General features: G+C 35.0%; 1 protein-coding gene across 3 annotated transcripts; it reads right to left on the minus strand.

Moving 5' to 3' along the window:
• Positions 1 to 8,032: 8,032 nt before the first annotated feature.
• LOC129882446 (uncharacterized) lies at positions 8,033 to 13,903 on the minus strand. 3 transcript variants are annotated; one of them, XM_055956740.1, is made up of 3 exons: positions 12,832 to 13,903; positions 12,533 to 12,617; positions 8,033 to 8,202 (listed from the first exon to the last, which is right to left on the minus strand). In XM_055956740.1, the coding sequence occupies exons 1-2, from the start codon at positions 13,723 to 13,725 to the stop codon at positions 12,570 to 12,572; spliced, it is 942 nt and encodes a 313-aa protein (XP_055812715.1). In that variant the 5' UTR covers positions 13,726 to 13,903; the 3' UTR covers positions 8,033 to 8,202; positions 12,533 to 12,569. The 3 variants fall into 3 exon arrangements, with proteins under 3 accessions (XP_055812715.1, XP_055812714.1, XP_055812713.1); XM_055956739.1 differs by having other exon boundaries at positions 8,033 to 8,217; XM_055956738.1 differs by having other exon boundaries at positions 8,033 to 8,259.
• Positions 13,904 to 14,497: the final 594 nt, after the last annotated feature.

The raw sequence follows: 14,497 nt of genomic DNA on the forward strand, positions 1-14,497 counted from the left end.
CCTAATGTACATCATAGGTACACCTTTAGCCTCCAAACATCTCCATAGTATCTCTCGTGGAACTTTATCGTAAGCCTTTTCTAGGTTAATGAATACCATATGCAACTCCCTCTTCCTCTCTCTATACTGCTCCACCAGTCTCCTCATAAGATGGATGGCTTCTGTAGTTGAGCATCCCGGCATAAATCCAAATTGATTCTATGAAATAGACACGCCTCTCCTCACCCTCATCTCCACCACTCTTTCCCACACTTTCATAGTATGGCTTAGAAGCTTGATATCTCTATAGTTGTTGCATCTCTGGATATCCCCTTTGTTTTTGTATAGAGGGATGATTATGCTCGACCTCCATTCTTTGGGTATCATTTTCATCTGAAAGATGTCATCAAATAACCTAGTCAGCCACTCCAAACCAACCGAGCTCGCGCTCTTCCAAAATTCCCCAGAAATCTCGTCAGGTCCAATCGCTCTTCTACATCGCATCCTATGCATAGCTGCCTTAACCTTTTCGACTGTAATACTCCTACAACACCCAAAATCATAACGCCTCTCTGTATGTTCCAAATCTCCCAACACAATCTATATGTCCCCTTCTTCATTCAAGAGATTATAGAAGTATGGCTGCCATCTTTGTTTAATGAGGGAAGGATATTGATACACCCCCCAAAAAATTATCCTAAGATTCGGACCTTTCTTGTATTCGTGCAGGGTCGAACCCAATTATTGTAAAGCGTGTGCATGAGTTAGTATGAGTTCCTAAGTAATTAAAGTGTGTTAGAGGTGATGTGGGGTCATAAGGGATCCTTAGAACCAAGCTAAGTCCAAAAGATTCGTCGTGGCTAAGTTTTAGGATGAGTTCATATAAAGGGTCGACTTCTAACGACCTTACCTTTTGAAAGACGACAATCAGGGTATCCCACAACCTATTAAATTAAAGGTCGTCGAGTCTTCTTTCCAACGCCACCAAGAGTGTAATTTTTGGAGTTCGGAGTCAAAAGATACGACGATCCTAAGACGAACTAGCTCGACAGGAATTTTAGGCCTGGGTTACAACTGCTGGGAATCTGGGCTTGGCGTCGCAGTGGCGCGACAAGCCACTATCGCGCCAGGAACACGCCTTAGTAGTTTGGTCCTTGGCGCGGTACGCCACTACGAGATGTGTAGGGTTTTAAAGCCTATTTTCCAAAACCCAGAAAATATGGTCTTGGCGTTGTAAGGGCGCGACGCGCCACTATCACGCCAAGAACATGCCTCAGTAGTTTGGTCCTTGGCGCGGCGCGCCACTGGCGGATGTGCAGGTTTTAGGTCTAATCGACCTGGCGCTGCAATGGCGCGACGCGCCACTATCGTGCCAGGAGCGTTTTAGCCTGTTTTCTAGATTTTTGAGAAAGGGCAATTTGGGTATTTCTCCAAATTATATATACACTATCCTTGGACGTTTTTGAGACCATTTTTCAGTCCCTCTCTCTCTCTCTAAAAGCCTTAATATTTTCCCTCTCTTCTTCTTCTTCTTCTTCTTTTTCTCCAAATCCTTCTCCAACAAGAAGTGTCTCCAAGAGATTCAAGATTCAAGCCTTCCATTGAAGACCTAACATCAAAGTTTCTTCAAAATCTTCAAACAAGGTATGTAAGGCTAACCTAAAATATGAATTGAGTTCTTCCATATGCCCATAGATGTGTTGGATAGGAGTTGTGAAAGAGTTTTCTTGAAAGTTTTCCTAAACTATAGAATGTTTTTAGATACTATTGGTTGATTGATGTTTTTAATGACTTGAGTTACTAAATAGTTATCTTTCATAATTATTGAATACAAATGGATCTTGGTATATAGATTTATAGGTATTGACGATATTCTTGAGTTGAGTTTGTTGAGAGTATGGATTCATGTTTCATTCACATGAACCCGAGATGAGATTTCTTTATCATAATTGTCTTGAGATTGAGGTGGATGGTTTTGTGTATATATGTATTGATTGGAATGAAAAGAATGAATTGGATAGTTAAGAATGTCCTTTTTCTTCCATAAATTGAACATATGACTAAAATAAGGATTTTGGAGTAGATGTTTGACGATTGATGTGATGATGATATTTGAAAATGATGTGATGATGATATTTGAAAATGATGTGATGATGATATTTGAAAATGATGTGATGATAATGTTTGATGATGATGATGATGTGACGATGATGTTTGATGATGATGTGAATAATGATATTTGACGATGATGTGAATGAAGAGGTTATGTTGATGAGGATATTGTGTGATAAAATGGATTGGAGTCTAATGTGATTATGTGATATGTGATTTGCATAATTCGGTAGATTGGAGGCTTATGTGCATTTTGAAAATAAAGGGTCTTTTGAGGAGGAGTTTTAAATAAATGATTGTGAACATTTTTGCATAAACTATTATACATGATTTTTGAGTTTAAGAAATGATTATCTTTCATCTATGATTTAAAAAGAGTTTAAGCATGAGTTGAGATTGAGAAGTCTTTTAATTATTTTTGAACGTGAGTATTTTGAGTATAAATGAGTTGAGCATTTCTACTTTAAAAATATCGATTTTTTGAGATTGAGTCGAGATTGTATAAATTTTAAAGAGAAGGGTTTGATGATATGAGATGAGTCGATTTGAAAGAAGGTCCAATGAGGCTAGATTTGAGTTGAGTTTTGAAAAGAGTCCAATGAGACTAAATGAATATTTTGAGTATCTTACTCACTTAATAGATATGAGCATATTGAGTCTTGGAAGTAGTATCGAGCACCGAATTGGGTAAGAGTATAGTCCATACTCGAACTAATAAACTACATCGCCAAACGTAGGAGGGGATGGAAACGTTAAAGTCGGATGCTTCCCATGGGATCGAACCGTTAAAGTCGGATGTTTTCCATTTTATATTCCTGACATTATAGGACTTGGTTGGATTGGATCCATGATTGGTTGATTCGTCCATACCCTGGCAAGGTATGAACGGACGCGGCAACAACGTCGGTTTGTTGTACTATCACTCGCTCATATAGTGATAGTTGTCGGTTAGAGAAACTCCCAATTGAATGGATTGTGCTTGATATTATTGGCTTGATTGTAATTGTAGATGATTGAGTTGAATTGTAAAAACATTGCATAGTTTAATTTGCATATTTATTGAGTTGAGTCCTTTGAGTTGATTGTTGAATTGATGGTATATGATTGGATTGGGTTAGACGAATTGTGATTGGATTGTACATGATTTGGTTGGATATGTGATAGGATTGGATTAGAGGATATGTGATTGACTTCGAGTTAACGGTATATGATTGGAGTGGATCGGATGATATATGATTGAATTGGATTGAATGATTTAATTAAATTGTATCGTACATGATTAGACTGGATTGGATGGTTTATGATTGGTCTTTGTCTAAAAATGTATTCTTACTTTAGACTTATGATGCCTTATTTGAGTCTCTCTTATCTTTCTGATTTGAGATATTTGGACCGATGATATTCTTCCTTGAGGTATGTTTCATTCTGCCATATTACATACTCGTACATTCCATGTACTGACGTCTATTTGGACCTGCATCATTTCATGATGTAGAGACAGGTTTAAGAGATCATCAATAGGAGCATCATTGGGGATCTATTCGCATTCAGCGTATTGGTGAGTCCTTTCCTACATCCGGAGGACACCGCTTATATCATTCTTGCATCGAGTTAGCCCTTTCTATTTTTATTTGAGGTAGCCATGAACATGTCATTGGCACCAATTAGATAGTAGTGATAGAGGCTTCATAGACTAGATAGTGATGGGTCGATTAAGTACTTCTATCCTTGAGTTATTTTTGTCAAACTATTTTTAATGACAAATATTTTAGTTGATCTGTTGGCCCATGGCCTTTATTCTTTGAGTTGGATGGGTGATTTGAGTTGCCCGCTAAATTATTCTTTATTTTTAAACTTTCCGTTGAATGAATGAATGAACGGATGTGTGATCGTGCTATGTGGTTCGCTTAGGAGTCAGAAATGGTTCCTGAGTGTCGGTCACATCTAGGGTACCCTCTCGGGGCGTGACAGAAATCCTTTTAAGTTTGTTCGAAAACAATTTCCAGTGCACCTGTGTTTTGCAATGACAATAAACAAAGCACTACGCCAAACAATTTCAAATGTCGGATTATATTTTTCGCAACATGTTTTCTCACGTGGATAATTATATATCGCACTTTCAAGAGGGATCTCAATGTCGAAAACAAAAATTTTGATCATGATGGAGCAATGAAAGCGTCATAAGGGAACATACACAAAAAATATCATCTATAAAGAAGTCTTAGATAATTTATGATCACAATGCATTTTTCTAATTTATAAGTATATGACAATATTATCTAACTTAGCTAAATTTATCTATTTTGCAGGTTCTAATGTTGTCCAAGATTTTAATGATATTAAATAATGTATATGACAATATGACACTTATTACATAAAAGATCAGCAAGTAAGCAATGTGTAGGTGCCAAAGCAAGCCTGCTAGATGATTAGGAGGATCATAGAAGCAAGAGCTTATGCTACACAAGTACAAGAAGTTGGACAAGTTAAAGATACTATAAGGGAGGTATACTGTCACCTACTTGGAGATCACCCGAAGATAGTATGGAAAGATTTAATGTATTCCAACCAAGCACGACCACAAGCAAGATTTACTACATGGTTACAATTACAAGGGAAGCTATTAACGGTTGGAAGGCTCCTGAAATGAGGTTTGGAGATAGATGAGAAGTGCAGCCTATGTCAACTACATAATCAGACTAGAGAACATTTGTTTGTTTAGTGTTCTTTCACTAAAGCTGTGTGGGATTAAGTGCTGAAATAGATGCAAAGAACGCAATATGATTTGATCAATTGGGATCACCATTTGCAATGGGTTATTAAACTATCCAAAGGCAAGACTCCTCAAGCTCAATTGTTCAAAATGGTATACCCTGAAGTTATACATGCAATGTGGAAGGAAAGGAATAGTAGAATATTTGAGAAGAAAAGTCACACACACGAAGCAATAGCAAAGGAGATTGTATATGTGGTATGTGTTAGAGCTCCAATCCAACTGCAAACTGTCATTCATAGCTATGTATTTCCAACAACAATAGTCTTAGATAGCTCGTAATTGTGTTTTTCTTATTTTGAGATATAGCTTGATGAGTCGTAACAAGCTATTGATATGTAATTCCCTACTTTGGTGATTAATAAACAATACTTAATTACCCAAAAAATTGATGTCCAAGATTTTTGAAATCAAATATATTGCTAATTCAAAATTTACATAACTGTTGCATTTTTTTTACCATGTTTATAAAATATTTCATTTGTTAAATTTAATAAAATTTCATATTGATGAAGAAACGTGCAAAGCACGTTCATAGAAACTAGTACTATTAAAAGCATGATGATCTTATAAAACATTGATTGAACTTTTTGTCCTTTGTTAAAAGATTCTGTTTTAGACAAGATCATCTTTTCACAATTTTCTTTCAATTATTATTATTATATCATTATTTTAATGATATTAAATATTACTATAATAAACATAATGAAAATTAAATTCTTCACTATTTTAAGGATTAGAATTCGTGTATGTGTAAAATTTCTATGATATGAGGATTATAATTCTTAGTTTTACTATTAGATTAGAATTTGTCTATGGGTAGAATTCGTCTACAACAAAGGGAAAAAAATTGCGTTTATAATGTTCGGAGGATTATGGGTGGTATTAGGTTTCTAAAAGAGCACTTCCTTGTTGGCATAAAGCCGATATCATATTGTTAATTCTCTAGAATTTTATCAAGTCAAAGTTATATTTAGAATAAAAAGGAGATGAACGCTATTGTAAAAGAAATTGTTATTCTGCATTCTTTGACATGAAATTCTAATGTGAGCTTTTTCTTGTACATATCAGAAATTCATTAGTTGTCTCGTAATAGAGATTAGGCGATGAGATAGTTTGGGCATATGCATAGAAGATGCATAAATGCTTCAGTGTCTAGGCGTGAGATGTTGGTTATGGATGATTTCAAGAGAGTAGAAGTAGGGTCAAAAAAGTATTAGGTGGTTAGATAGGACATGATGCAACTTCAACTTCCGAGGACATTGATTATTTGAAGGTTAGTTGGATAATTAAGTTAGCATTGTCTCGCTTATTCTTATGTACTATTAGTCCTATTATTAGTGGTATTACGCTTGTAGTTTTTTGTCCTTTGAGTTTGATTATTATCTGTTGTTTTTTTTGTACTTCTATTATCGATTTTTTCCCCTTGAGATGAGGATCTAACGGAAAACAAATTTTCTATCTCCAAGGTAGGAGTAAGATTTTCGTACACTTTATCTTTTTCGGACTTCACTTTGTGATATTATATATTGAATATGTTTTTATTGTTATGATGTTCATAAGAAAATTGTCCTTTCAATTATACACCTATTGCTATTTTCTTAAATTTTGAAAGTCCTTATGGGTTTCTTTGTAATTTGTTTAGTCTTTACATCAATGTTCTTGATTCATCATTGCTATTTTTCTAATAGTTAAAACTCTAAAATAACCAAAACAAATTATTAAATATTTTCTTTGAACTAAAATATAATATTTATAACTTTAAAGTCGATTAAATTTTTACCATGAATCATTTTCTATTTGAACTATATAACTTGACTATATTTTCTTTCATATTAATTTCCTTAAATCTTGTGACATTGAAATCAACTAAAAAATTGTTTACAAATCCTTCTCTATTGGAACATTTTCAGTTGTAATAGAAAAAACTCCATAAGCTTCATCTAATTTACGCTAGATAATTATTTGTGCAAAATCAAGATGTTAGTTGAAACTTATATGTTAATATCTCTCTATTTTAATTTATTTGTCCGATTTTGATCTGACATAAGATTTAAAAAATTAAAAAAGATTTTTTTTATCTTGTGACCTTAAAAATGTCATGCGGAATGTTGAAACTAAAAAATTATCCAAAAAAAAAAAAGAAATAGACATTTTTTTAAAACAGACTAAAAAGACAAATAAACTAAATTCGAGGGAATATTATATATTATATATAGCACAATTTCTCGAAAACTGAAAGAATAGAAATATCAAATAAGATTAATTTATTCTTAATTATTTATTATAAAATCATGAAAATCCTTTGAAATGTCATCCGCTTTTTTTAATATTTAAAATATTTTATTTTAGATGAAATTGTCATTTAATTATTTTCTTAAATATTTAAGATGCCCCAGATTGACTTATACAAATGATAACCAATAATTGGTGATCACATCAAACAGTAAAATATGTATTCAGACGATATTAATAGGCGGAGGCTTGCGTTCCCGCGGCCCTATCTAAGTTATCAACTATGTTTTTGTGCAAAACTCATACACAAAACTGTAAGTAATAATGGCGTGCTTTTGATTGTAGTTACTATGTGCTGATTAGGCAGAAAACGTGTAATTGCGGCTTTGTAGAAAGTTGGCTGAAACATACTTCTACTTATTATTTTTAAGTAAAACTCATATCAAAGTGTGTGTTGGGACTTGGACCCAAAAGAAAATGTCAAGAGAGGTTCTCAAATTTCTAACCTATTTATTTCTTGCTTTATTTTTTCTTTTTCCCCTCTAAAATACTTGTCCAACTAGATTATTAATGTTATTTTTTCTTCAAGGGTAAGGCAAGAAGTTCAATAAAACAACGCAAAGCAATAATCAATCTCACAGAAATGTTCCTGTCTTTAACAGAGAAATTCTAGTCAGGGCAAACATCAATGGTTCAAAATTCGATGGATTATGAGACCCGCACATATATGCTTCGTCACTGAAATATCAGATTTTCATTTGCAACAAAATTTGAACTCGAGAATAGGATTGTTTTTTCAACACCAGAATCTCCCTCAGGAAGCAACTGCAGCATTCCCTTGCTATTCTGATTGCTCTTGGAGCCATAAGGATAACAACAATGTTCGTAATAGAACAAGTACAAATGTATATAAGAAGTCCAAGACATTTGTCGTGGAGATTCAATCCAAAACTAAGCAAAAATTTTAACCAATTGGGGAATATGAACAAAGAAGGCCGTCTTTTAATACAAACGAGGTAAAACTTACATAGCTAGAAATACATTGAGGAATGGCAGAAAAAGTAGTGACGATCTTCAACTCAGTTCATCAAAACTGCACACACCTACAAACACCAATTCTATTTAAAGGCTTCATCAGTACCTGTAGTCTTAATCAGTATCTGTGATTAAGACAAAAAATAGAGTATTTCAGATAAAAGATAAACAGGGTTCTTCCTTCCCTTCAAGCAGCCATGAGAGCAAGAAAACGTTATGCTTCTCATAATTCATCAACCTAAATATATGTTGGTTCATGCAGAGTGCATAGCTAGTAGGGTACTCTGGACTTCATAATGCGACTAGAGAAACGGACAACATGCATTTCTCCACAAGAAGAGATGGCAAACCATTCAATTTCAAACTATGCAATTGATCAATCTTTTTCCTCCTGATTTGAGGTCCCCAAGACTCTATTTGGTCGATTGCCTTATAAGGCATTTCTTCCTCTTTGGTCCCCATCATTAACAAAATTATAGTGTGTTTCTTTAGCATCTATAGTAAGGGGATCACCAGTTTCTACTAGTTCAAGGAAGCCTGTATTGGGCATCTGCCTGCAACACCTCCTACCCTAGAATATAAAGAACTATGATCCAGTTCCCTATTAGGCATTACAAAGTTAATGCCTTAATGGGGGCATCAAATAGATAACTTAGATAATGAGCAGAGGGGCAAGGAGGATGACGGAATATCTATTGCAATTTAGTAAGACAGCAATAACTGCATAGCATATAATACTGAATATTCCACAACGAAAAAAAGAAGCTTGGAACACAGAATTACATGTGTGTCCATTTCCTTGAGAAGAGAATGCAGTGAGTTACACACAAACCATCCTACATTCCAGTGCAGTCTACTTTTAAATCCACTATGATGAGTCCATGATAGTCTGGACTCTCTAGCAATTATCAACCAATGAAGCAATACTACTTGGATGAAAAAATTGATATAGTTATATATCAAGATGAAATCAGTTGTATGAGCCTCTTATTTCCTTCATCACTCCACTGAGTTAGTGGTAACTCTCGACCCAGGAAGATGCAAAGAACGGGTTATGAATTTAACCAAACCCCAAGAACATTATGAAGATCGGATGAAAAACATGTAAAGAAATATGTGGAATAGGGGTAAGGGTTAGAAGTATCAAGCACAACCAATACAATCCCACAAGTGGGGGTTAGAAGTATCAAGCACATAACTATGAAATAAGTTGGACACTTAGAAACACAATGACAATCACTACCCAAGATAGCTAGCAAAGAAGGGACAAATCAAGTAAGAATGCAATCAATTCACATCAATAACATTTAAAAGATAATTAAACACCAATTAAATTAGCGTTCAAATTAAGCATTACCTAACTATGGTAATAATTCAATGAAGTTAAAGAAGAGAACCAAGCTGACCCTAATATAAGCAAACAAGACTGTGCAACACTCAAAGAGACATCATTCATCAAAGCTTAAACCTTCGGAAGGAGGAAACAAGGATATTTATACTAGGTCTATGAAATAATAAACAAGGTCCAAAATAGCCTCAAAGGATCCTTACAATACAATTAGACCGAACTAGTAAACACCCAAATATGCACCCATGATTAGCAATCGTGGTACTTTTACTTAGGTTATCTTTACTATTTTTGTTGTCGGTACTTTTCTTTCTTCAATATTTTAGGCATACAACAACAACAACAATACTTTAGGCATAGCTTTTTAAAAAAAAAAAATTCTTGAGTCGAGGGTCTATCAGAAACAATATCTCTAAACACAAAGATAGGGTAAGGTTTTTGTACACCTACCAACCTCCCCAGACCCACTTGTGGGATCACCCTGGTATGTTGTTGTTAGTTAGCAATTGTGGAGCCCTTAGTCCATTAGCTGCCACCAACTAATATTCTTCTACAATGGGAGATGGACTGGAATCCTAAGGAATTTGGAGTTGTCATATTTTCCTTTCTTTTTTCCCATTTTAAACTAAGTTGCGAAGACTCTTCACTTTCGATGCCGCACCTGTGTCGGATTCTCAAAAAATACACCACTTTTGGAGAATCCGACACGCACCCATTGCCATTTTTGAAGAGTCCGAGCAACATAGATTTTAAGTCATCAATTAGCATCTCTCTTGAAGCTAACTACTGCTTTATTCTGGAGGCAATCAAATGTATATGCCATATTTGCACAGTATATAAATGCATGATGCAACACCTAAAAGGAACATACATAATTGGCGGAACCCATTGGAAGCCCCTAACACCTTGTTTGGATGGTTGTTACCCGTTGTATTGTATTGTATTGTTAGTTTAAATACAATGTTTGTTTTGATTGTTACTTAAATTATATTGTATCGTATCGTTTAAATCCATCGTTAGGTAATGACGAAAAGACCCATTTTATATAACAACCGATTTGGTGTATACCTTAATATTTTTTTCTCATTTTGTTTTTATTTATTATTTAATAATTATATTTTATCTTTTATCCTACCTCTTCATAGTAGCTCTACCCCGTACCCTACTTTTCTTGCAAGTTTATTATTCAAATCATAGATGTGTGACATTATGTAACGATGGAGGATAATAAAACATATCCAAACAATGTATTCATTAAAACAATCCAGTACGATACAATACAACACAATACAATACAATACACTAGGAAACAATATGTAACAACCATCCAAACAAAGTACAAAAGTTGGCACCAACTTTCACTTAGACACCATAAGTATGCCTTGTTCATTTTAAACACCTCAAGTAGGGTTACGCTGTGTAATTTTGAAACTTTTTGCTGACATGGCATAGTGAGTGTAATTCCTTCATTAACCGCACGTGAGAGGCTTATTTAGCTAATTGTTATTTTCTTTTATTTCCTTTTTCCCCCTTTTTCAGCCACCATTTCCAAAACTTAAACTACTTCCATGGTGAAAAGTGTTGAGAGAGATTTTAGAGTTGGATACACAAATCCATGAGGATTAGATTTGAGGTCAAATTTTATTTTATTTTATTTTTGTAAAAGGGCCAGCTGGCCCAATTTATTTAATACAAGAGAAATATGTACAAGGCCAGAGTAGCTCATTAACTAGAAAACACAAAATATACAAAAAAATAAAGCCCACAAGGACAAAATGAAAAGACAAGAAAAGGGAAAGTGGAAATTAATCCACATTCAAGAGACATCCACAACTCCACCATCAACTCGATTAGGAAACTCAGTGGATCTCTGATGGGGAAGGACAGCGCAGGGATCAGAGTGAGTGCGCTGGCTTTGATAGGTAAGGATCTCTTCCCCCGCAATCTTCAAACAACCCATAGAAACCAGTGTGCACCATAGCTAGCTAAACTTTCTCTACTTTGTGTCGATTTCTGCTCAAGTCACCCTAACCTCTCATCGGGTGCCGTGAAATCTCAATGAGGAAGGCCAACATCAAATTGATGGACAAATTGGTGCTGAATTTTGTAGTTAAATCAGGGTCGTTCCCTTATTACCCTCTTCCCTTAGATCCCTTTTTTTATTTGGTCATAACTTCCTCAAATTTCTTTTTTACTCCACTTTGGATATGGAACAAGAATTATCTCTCACTCAAATACATTAGATTTAACCAAATGCTTAATTTATAAGGATGAGTATTTAATAGACACAATCATGAAAAGTTTCTCTATAAAAGATAAAGATTGTTTGCGTATGGCGGAGAAGACGAAGGGGGGTGGGTTTGATTGGAGAAGACTATAGGGGTCAGAGGCGGATGAATGGGTGGGAGTTTTCTGCAACATAGATTTTTTAGAAGTGGTTAATTCCTTTTTTGTAATTATTTGGGCAAAAATGCCACGTGTCACCGATTCACTGGTCACTTTTTGTTTTACTGAAAATTCATTGTTTAAGAATTATTTCAGGGACAAATGACAAAAGATTTCATTTAATTCGACATTTTACACGTCATTTGCGAGTGTAACACACAAACGGTATATATTGTTGTCAATTGTAAAAACAAATGTCAAAATGACATATTGGGACCCTACTTGAAGTGTTTAAAATGAACAATGCCTAATTGAGGTGTTTAAGTGAAAGCTAGTACCAACTTCAGGGGGCTACCGATGGGTTCCGCCTACGTAATTTGCAAATACAGTTTTGGGTAACCCAAATCCTTATATTAAATTGCTGATGGAAACCAATAAAAGTTAACCGTGTGACAGGTAAGGCTGCAAGATAGGCCAAGGAATCAACCATCACTACCAAATGCATAAGGAAACACAGTGAAACAAAGAATATCATAATGCATTAACGCTCTGTGCACAAGACAGGGAAATTTACGCACATGAGACAATCGCAATATTTATTAACATGGCAAACAGTTGTTATCACCTGAAAATCACATATGTGCATGAGAAGGACGGATTTTTACCTTACAAAAGGAGAAATTCCGAGTGAATTATCAAAGTTCATTCCAAGCCTGCAACTTTGTACCTTAATTTCATATTATGGTTTTCCTGCCAGAATTTCAAATCAGTGTGAATATATAGTTCAAACCATCAATATCCAAATAAATAGAACGACGACAATTATGTTTCCCAAGCTAGTTGTGGTCCACAAAATCTATACAACAACATAGCCGGTGTAATCACACACAGTCGAGGGCGGTTCACAAAATCTATATACAACAAAAAATCGAAATGTAAATACTCCCGCTTTATCCAATCATACCTGTTCAAGAACCTTCGCAGAGCTCTTTTCCACCAATCTAGCCAAACTATCAAGTTTAAGAAGCATTTTATCATATAAATGCTCCAATTCAGCAGTATAATTTGACGAATCTGAGCCCATCAACTTGCTCAATCTCCCAATTTCAAAACCCTCAGCACACAAATCCAATTCCTTCTGATCCTTCAAACCCCTCTTAATACCAACCAAGGTTTCCACCTTTTCATCCTCTGCCATTGCATTAGGTCCCCTCAAGTCACATGTCATTGAAGGGAATGGGGAAATAGGACTGAAAGAACCATAATGGGATCGAAACGATGGACCGATATTGATAATATCTAGACTTTTGGGGTCGAATGAATCAGTGGAAATTCGGTATTGGAAAACTTTGTACTCATGGGTATGAATCAGTTGTTCCTGAAACGGCGTCGATAACAGAAGGAACAGAGATGGTGGCAGAGAAAGTTGATACGGAGAATTTTGAGGAGTAAAAGAGTGAGAAGCAGAGGAAGACAGATAAAGGGTAGTAGTAGAATCCTTCAAAGAGGGTCTCAAAGGGGTTTTCCTGCGACCGGAAAACCACCCTAGAAGGACGGAGCAAGGGTCCTCACGGTGTTTATGCTGTAAAGGGAGGGGAAAGTGGGAAGGGATGGAGAGGAAATCGGTGATAGTGGCGGTAAGAGTTGGGCCATCGGCGGCGGAACATGAGGCGGAGTCCGCGGTGGTTACGGTGGAGAAATTGGACGTGAGGTCATCGGAGAGAGAGATGGTGGTGGAGAATGACACATGGCCGAAGAGTAGACCGTGGATGTCACCGGAGGATGAGAAGAAACGGTGGAGGACAGAGGCTAGAGAGGTACCGGAGATTTGAATCTTGTGTATAGGGAGATCGTCCATAATTTCCGATGACACCGAGAAATGATTATCTGAGATCGCCGGCGCCGGCGTACTTGCTGACAAAACTAGGTCAAGCAAGTGGATTGCGGTGGTACCAAATCCAATTTGAAACCCTTAACTTGCCAAGAAAAAAATTATCCGATTTTGAGACGGAAATGCTTTTTATCGATATGCAACCTATAATTTATTTGTATGTTGTAGTAAGTATATCCTTTCAATTTTAATGGATTTTTCTTTCTTTTTACAGGTGGATTGATTTATTTTAAGCAGAAATTTTTTTTTTGAAAATGTTTGAAAAAGACAAAAAAAAAAAGATTAAGCAGTTTGTTTTAGGAAAAATAAAAAATAAGTTAAAAGTCAAAATATAAAAATAAGTTAAAAGTTAAAAGTTAAAAGGTATAACCAACTTATGCTTATTAGAAATCGTTTGGTTCGAGTACAAGTTATGATGAAATTAGTTATAATGGATAAATTATGTTGGGATTAGTTATGATGAAATAAGTTATCATGAGATTAATTCTTATTGATTGTTTGGTTTGTTGTATTCAAAATAATATGCATTACTTAAATTTTAAGATCAAGTTGTTTGTTTTACAAAAATACTCTTTATTTTATTTAATTTTTTTAATATTTTCTTTGCAAATTTTAGTTATTCATTCTTTAAAATAAAGTTTTCATCTTATTTAGCTTAAATATTTTTCTGTGTATAGCTTAAGATAGCTTAAATTTCATCATATTTAGCTTAAAATAGAACTTATATCTTAAGTTTATT

This window comes from Solanum dulcamara, chromosome 3 (assembly GCF_947179165.1).
Source record: "Solanum dulcamara chromosome 3, daSolDulc1.2, whole genome shotgun sequence".
Lineage (NCBI taxonomy): Eukaryota > Viridiplantae > Streptophyta > Magnoliopsida > Solanales > Solanaceae > Solanum > Solanum dulcamara.

Coding starts and splice junctions, on each gene's coding strand:
- LOC129882446 (XM_055956740.1), bottom strand. CDS start 13,725: ATGGACGATCTCCCTATACACAAGATTCAAATCTCCGGTACCTCTCTA. Junction 12,618..12,831: donor CTGCGAAGGTTCTTGAACAG/GTATGATTGGAT, acceptor AAATTCTGGCAG/GAAAACCATAATATGAAATT.